This window comes from Octopus bimaculoides, chromosome 28 (genome assembly GCF_001194135.2).
Source record: "Octopus bimaculoides isolate UCB-OBI-ISO-001 chromosome 28, ASM119413v2, whole genome shotgun sequence".
Classification (NCBI taxonomy): Eukaryota; Metazoa; Mollusca; class Cephalopoda; order Octopoda; family Octopodidae; genus Octopus; species Octopus bimaculoides.
Genome location: NC_069008.1, coordinates 14,836,676 through 14,844,562, shown reverse-complemented (window position 1 = coordinate 14,844,562; position 7,887 = coordinate 14,836,676). Strand labels below are relative to the sequence as shown.

At 38.5% G+C, this 7,887-nt stretch overlaps 2 protein-coding genes across 2 annotated transcripts in view; one reads left to right on the top strand and one right to left on the bottom strand.

The window, feature by feature from the left end:
• LOC106878991 (histone deacetylase 2) overlaps positions 1-7,887 on the bottom strand; it is a 219,318-nt gene that overhangs the window by 103,084 nt on the left and 108,347 nt on the right. The gene's annotated exons all lie outside the window — the stretch shown is intronic.
• LOC106877330 (vitellogenin) overlaps positions 1-7,887 on the top strand; it is a 65,116-nt gene that overhangs the window by 48,760 nt on the left and 8,469 nt on the right. The window contains 3 exon segments of the mRNA XM_052977471.1: positions 2,058-2,313; positions 3,705-3,870; positions 7,260-7,580. Coding sequence (XP_052833431.1) covers positions 2,058-2,313; positions 3,705-3,870; positions 7,260-7,580 — 743 coding nt within the window.

The window sequence follows — 7,887 nt, the reverse complement described above, 5'->3', positions numbered from 1 at the left end:
ACACTTTAACCCTTTAGCATTATTTATTTAGTTATTTATTTATTAATTAATTTATTCATTCACATAATTTTTAATTAATAGTGCATTATTTCAAGGCTTTGAGATCTTGATGATGGGATCGTTCCTTTTTAAGTGACATAGTATGGTAGGTGTGAAAGGCCAGATCTGACCAGTTTGAAGATTAAAAATGTTCGAATGTTTTGGATGACAGGGCTTGTTTAAACGCTAAAGGGTTAAATTTCACATCTTATGTTTCCAGTTCTGCTTTTCATAATTCAAATCCCCCATTCCACATTTTATATTTCACGTTTTTTTAATTTTTACTTCCATATCTTACATTCTACATTTCACATTTTATATTTTATATTTCACATTTCACATGTCACATTTCTCATTTCGTATCTCACACCTCACATTCAATATTTCTAATTTCATATTCCATAATTTTATATTCTACATTTCATAGTTTGCTTGTTCACAATTCATATCATACATTTCACACCAACTTTGCATAATCATTCAACCACAACTGCATTTCTCCTTTAAAATTAACCTCAACTGCGTTTCTCCTTGAAAATTTGTATAGCCCTTTATCAATAATAGGGACCATTATAATAGTCTGAATTGCACTAAATTTGACTTTTCTTTCATTCTTCCAACTTCTGTTCCGTAAACCAGGAGCCACCAACCACTGGGCTATGAATCATTTGGTACTGGGCCACACACAAAGAATAAATTTTGAAATGTTATTTCTATTTTATCGACTATTGCAGTTTGAAGGGTGTTTTTGCATTATATACATCACATATATGTATTATAAAAAAAAAATTAAGGATCCCCTTCAGTCATGAATAACCATGGATCTGCATTTAGAAATTTCCCCTCCCAGGTCCAAGTACGGGCAAAGTTGTTCATAGAAGACCAGTAGGCGCCCATGAATACCATCGCTCACCCCTCTCCGTGCCACTGATGTTATCAAAGGGAAAGGCAAGGCTTGGCACCAGTGACGTCGCAACTCATTTCTACAGCTGAATGAACTGGAGCAAAGTGAAATAAAGTGTCTTGCTCAAGAACACAGTAGAGAGTCTGGTTTGGGAATCGAACTCATTACCATTGTGAAGCTGACTGTGAGCCCGATGCACTAACCACCAAGCCATGCACCTTCACCACTGGCACTTATATGTTATATGTGTTATATACATATCATAAAGTGAGGAGCCGACAGAATCGTTAGCTCACCAAATAAAATGTTCAGCAGCATTTCTTTATGTTCCGAGTTCAATTTCTGCTAAGGTTGATTTTACGTTTCGTCTTTTCGAGGTTGTTAAAACAAGTACCAGTCAAGTACTGGGGTCGATGTAATCGACTTCCTTCTTCCCTCAAAAACTGCTGGCGCTGTACCAAAATTTGAAACCATTTTCTTTGTAATATATAATATATATGTATAATATATATATAATATATACGTATTATATATTTAATATATAGGGTAAAGATCCCCCGTCGGTCATGAATGACCATGGGAATGATCATTACGCCTAGAAAGTAACCCTCCGAGGCACAAATTGTGAATTAAAGACCAGCAGTCACCCATACATACCAACCTCCCCTCTCCACCCCACTGATGTTATTCAAGGGAAAGGCAAAGCTTGGCACCAGTGTTTTCCAACTCATTTCTACAGCTGAGTGAACTGGAGCAACGTGAAATAAAGTGTCTTGCTCAAGAACGCAACACACAGCCAGGTCCGGGAATCGAAGTCACTTCTTCATGATTGTGAACCTGACGCTCTAACCACTGAGCCATGCGCCTTCACATTTAATATATATATGTAATAATTACATTATATATGATGCACTTTATTTTGTTTTGTTATGTGTGTGGTCCTTTGGTCTGTTAGAAAACTGACTTGCATGAAAACACGGTGCAAAAAAGGTTTGGGACAACTACCATTGACAGTACAACTCTCCTTCTTCTGCGTTACCAAGCATTTTAAAAAATATTCATTAACACTGCTCCGTTATCATAAATGTTATTATTAAATTGGTTTTCATTTCAGAACGGTTCAGCCACAGAAGTGATTTACTGTTCGACCACAAAGAGAAGATGCATTCAGACCAATTTTCCACACAAGAGATTCTGAGTGTCTTTGAGGATCTCTGCGACAAAATGAGTGAAGACATAAGGCCCGAACTGCCGAAATTGCTCAACAACTTGATCGACCTCATGAAAAGTGCTGATTATGCGACTCTTCGCAGAATTTACAGTGACATTTCAAGACAAGGTTTCTGTCGGAAAAACTCAGACCGCACCAAGTTAGTATTTTCTTTATTTATGTTCAGGGGTACCAAAAAGTAATGTCGTATTTTCAAGCAATTAATCTGAGAGTATAGGATACAAGTCAAAGTATTGGGGAGTTATCCCAGAAGCTAAGTAAGCCTTGGCCCACTGTGAAATATTATCTCAAGCAGATTGGGAAAGTGTATAGAGATGGGAAGCGGGTACCCCAGAAGCTGTAACCAGAGAAGAAAGGTCACATTCAGCAAAGATTATCCCACCCCCACCAAAAAAGAACAAAAATTAATTCGGTTGGGAAATGGGTACTTTATGAGCTGTTCCCTGAGAACAAACGCCACATTCAGCAAAGATTGGCTTCAAATGTTGGCACAAGGTCAGCAATTTCGTGGGAGTGGGTAAATCAATTACACGAACCCTACAGGATAACTGAAACTCATTTTATCGATCTATAAAGGATCACAGGCAAAGTCAACCTCGGCGAAGTCTGAACTCAGTACGTAAAAAGGGACAGAATGCCGCGAAGCATTTTGCCTTGTGTGCTCACGAACCTCACCCTCCCTACTCACCACAACAAGCACCATCAGATTTTCACTTATTGAAACCACATAAACACTCTTACCAAGGAAAAGACATTCAGAAGTAGAGGCGATGTCGAAATGGCACTCCAAACATTTTTCTCTTCTGCAAAATCTGATTTTTCTTATGTCCGAAGGATCAGAAAACTAGCTTCCAGTTGCGGAAATGTTTTTTGCTAAAAACGACGATTATATTATGAATGAATAAAAATATTTACGACATGTTTTATGCTGATTTGAACTCATTACATGAAATGTAACATTATTTTTTGGTATCCCTAATATATTGTGACTACTATAAGTCTGAAGTTAGGGTGATGGGATCAAGATCGTAAGGTTACAGGTTCAATTCCTTGATCAGGCAAGTCATTGTCCCCCTTTCTGTTTTGCTTTTGTCTTTTTATTGGTTCGTGCTGGAGGAATGGTCACTTGAAATGATCTATGCAACATCTATAAGATCAATGCGATTGATGCTGATTGGCCTCAGGCCAGACCTGATCCAGGAGACCTATACTCCTATGTACTCTAGTTGTGACCATCTAATCTTTTATTCGGACATGGTATAGCTAGGACTACATTATCAAATGTGTTATTCGTTATTGTTGTTGCTGTTTGGCCTCAGCTAAGTCCCCATCCAGCATACCTTTGATCAAAGCTGTTCTAACCATGGCTGTTCCGTTTTTTATTCAAACATGGTGTATCAAAGACTACATTATTCAATTACCCTTCATTTTTTAAGATGATGTGATTTCAGCAAAATTTGGCTGTTATTTCTAGCAAACCTGAACCACTACATAGACATCCATTCGGTACAATTATTACCTCTGTTGCAGGAGATATTTCCGTGACTCTCTACCAATGTTAGGAAACGTGGCATCCGTGAAGATGTTCCAATATCTGACTTCAATAAATCAGTTCGAAGATGAAGACATGGTTATATTTCTAGCAGTCCTCTCGGTCACCCAGAACCCATCGAAGGAAATGATCCAAGCAGTCACCGTAAGTATTTCATCACTGTCATCATCGTCATCGTCATTTAACATCTGTTTTCCATGCTGGCATGGGTTGGACGAATTTACAGGACCCTGTCAAGCTCCAAGTGTCTACTGTGGTATGATTACTACAGCTCGATGTCATTTCCTAACTCTACCCAATTCACAGAATGTTCTGGGTGATTTTTTTGTGTCACCAACATTAGTGAGATTTCCAAGTAACATTCAAGAAAAGACCCCACTCCAGTAAGAAGGATAGTAGCATTCAGGGAGTTGGCTTTATGCCACGAGATGAGAGGCTGAAAGTATAATACAGGAATAGGTCTTGCAGCAGGAGATATACATGGTTACCCCAGTCGGGAAAGAGATAGAAGTGGAGATGGTGTAGAAGTGTCAGGGTATACCATCAAGTTAGGGGAAGGTGAACATAAGAAAAATAGTCAAGAGGACTGGACAGGGTGAATGAGTAGGTAAGATCAGAAGAGTGTGAAAGGAGAGTGGCAGATGGATAGAGAAGGGGACAGAGATGAATGCAATGAATGGTGAACACAGGCAGAAGTGTGGTCAGGGGTGAATATCAGTTTGGATGAATATAGGTGACTAGGAAGGTAGCATCAGAAGTGATTCTCCCCGGCACACAGCCAAACTGCATTTCATTTCGTTTGATTCTGTTTCTAATTAATTGGACTACCATGCTCTCCCTAATTTTCATGACCTGTAATTATATCTATCTAAGGCATGTTCTTTACCATAACGGGCTTCTTTCAATTTCCGTCAACCAAATATGTTCATAAGGCTTTGGTTGGCCTAAGGTTATAGTAGAAGACACTTGCCCAAGATATATATGTGTGTGTATATATACATTTATTTATACGTGTGTGTGTGTGGATGTGTCTATGTAGCAGCTGAGTGACCCAAGATCCGACGGTTTTATGTATTGGCACTTATCAAACCTATATATATATATAGATTCAAGGTGAATGTGGTACTTAAGTTTAGGCACCAGAATTAAGTATGGTATTATCCATACAATTTCAAAATAAGGTGATTAAAATCAAAATAAGCAACAAGGATATCTAAAGCTAATGCAGTACAATCGTTTCATGCGACTCCATTTATTTAAACAATGTGAATATTACATCAAATGTAAAATGCAGAGCAATCCTCAGCTGCACAAAGATATAGAAATTTACTGAAATTACATTTCAACAGAAGGACATATTTTTATAACTACATTTAAACTCTCCAAGTAGAAAGGAAGAATACAAAAAACCATTTTGACTTAGCCAGACCATGTATTCTTCCTTTCTACTTGTATGTGCATTGTACTATGGACCCGATGGGTAGAAGCAGTCATCACGAAGTCTTTTGTTTACTCGCTGCTTCAACGTGCTGCATCAAAAATAGCCGGATGGTATGGTGCACTTGCCAGGTGTGTGATCCCACGTTCTTTGCACAAGCTCTGAAATTATTCAGAAAGGAAAGTTGATGCATTATCTATGACCAGCGTGTGAGGATATCCGAAGTTAGCAAAGTCCTTTTCCAGCAGATCTAGAGTGGCTCTAGTGGATGTGGATGGCATTGGATGAATACGTGGATATCGTGAGAAAGCGTCTGTGATCACCAACCAGTTTGTATCCATGAAGTTGATGGCATCAGCCATATGTGAGCGGCTCTCTGGCTTCTCTATTAGCATCCATAGGTGAACTGCAGGCTTGGATGGCTTGTTTTGATGTTCGCCACACGAGTCAACATCGTCGACTAGCCATTTCAATAGCTGCATCAATACCGGGCCAGTAGACAGCGGTTCTTGCTAATTGCTTCATGCGTTCCATGCTGAAGTGTCCGATATGCAGTAGATCTAGGATATTGGACTGTAGGCTCTGTGGAATCACAACTCTTGATGTATGGATGAGGCATCCGTGGTAGATACTGAGTTAATCCAACAACTTCCGGAACTTTTCGACTTCATCATTGGTCTCAGTGTGCTTCGGTGGCCAATCTTCGCGGACATAGCGCATCACTGTAGTTATCACTGGATCTTTCCCAGACTCTTGACGAAGGATGTTTCCATCTAAAGGTTTGACTTGAAGACTGAGAACTCTAATGGCGCACACCATATCCATATCTTCACCCCTTTTCACCTGGTGGAAGTCGTTGTCATTTCCAAATGGTAAGCGACTAAGAGCATCTGCATTGCCATAATCCACTGTTTTCCGGTACTCAGTTGTGTAGTCAAAATGGTTCAGCCACAAAGCCCATCGAGCTAGTCGATTCGCTGCGAGAATCCACAAGGAAGCTCTATTCCATTATCTTTGGCTTGCAATTTGTTATATCTAAAATGAAGCTTATGTTCAAATTTGGTTGTTTACTTTTCAAATAATTATATCTGAGTGTCGAGGTAAAAAGTCCACTCTGCAAGAATAGTCTTTCTTATCCTATCGTAAGAAGTCTACTTCACAAAAATAACGACAGAATCCTATTGGCGACGCCAATTTGTTATATTTCTCTTGTTTAATTACAAATAATAGAGTAATAATCCATATAGGTGTGTTGCCAGTGGTTCAATATGCTTCTTTCGTTTACTCGCAAAGAAGAAAACACAGTGGTACTCCAGATAGGTGTGAAGTCTGTTTAGTCCAGCTGCAAAACTCCAGACTGTGTTACTAACGTAAACCAAAAATCGAGGCGCCTTGTGAACGCTCTCGTGAGTTCTAAAACTTTGAATTCTATTGGCTAGCGATCTCCACAACAAGCATGTCGTTTCGAAATTTCTAGCAGAGTGAATTGCGAATGGTGCTGTTTTTCTCACAGACGGTGCCCAACTGACCCTAATATACTGTGTAGTCGACAAAATCAAAAGCAAACAATGTGTCCAACCATTAACCTATACGTTGTTTGAAGCATTAAAGGAAATATTACCTTATCTGGAAACATATGAGGGTTTAGGATGGAGGGGACTTTTTACTTTTCATATTTTGCAGTGTTCATATATTCTTTTATATTTCATATATAAAGAGTATTTATATATTTTCTACTCTTCCTATTTTATAGTATTCATGTATTTTTCATATTCCACAGTATTGGTATATTTTCTGCAGTTTATATTTCACATTACTGATGTATTTTTTATTTCACGAATAACAGTATTTACCTACTCACAGTATCCACGTATCTTTTACGTGATACAGTATTCACCTAGCTTTTACATTTCATATTTCACAACATGAAAGTATTATTTACTTTTCACATCTCAAAGTATGCATGTACTTTCTACATTTCACATTTAAGAGTATTCACCTAACTTTGTGCATTTCACATTTCACAATATTAATAGATTTTCTATACTTCACATTTCACAGCATTCATGTATTATCTACGATTCGTATTTCGCAGCCCCTCTTGGATAACAAGAATATCTCTCACAACGTCATGCTGTCCGTTTCATCTATGGCTGCTAGCTATTGTAACAAGAATCCAAAATGCGATGAAGATTTCGAAATTGATGCTCTTATCCAGAAATACATGTCATTTGTTGGCAATTGTGACAAAGCTGCTAATCCGCATGTAATCCAGGCTCTTCGGTCTCTTGGCAATATTGGTTATTCAAGTAAGGCTGAACGCACTTTATCCCAATGTGTGACAACAACCAGCTTTCCAATGGAGGTTAGAGTGTCAGCCATCGATGCCTTCCGTCGTATACCTTGTGATGCAAGGGTGAGTCTAACAACACAATTTCTTAAAAATTAACTTTATTATTTGCTTTTGAGTTTCGTGCTTATACATGTACGTATGGCTACGTGGTCAAGAAGTTAGCTTCCCAAACCATATGATTTCAGGTTCGATGCCAGTGTATGGCATCTTTAGCCTTGGAAGTGACGAAAACCTTCGAGTGGATTTGGTTAACAGAACATGAAAGAAGTTCATTGTTTATATCTATACATACATACACAAACATACAAACAAATATCTGTATGTTGTGTATGTGTGTGTGTGTGTGTGTGTGTGTGTGTGTGTGTGTGTG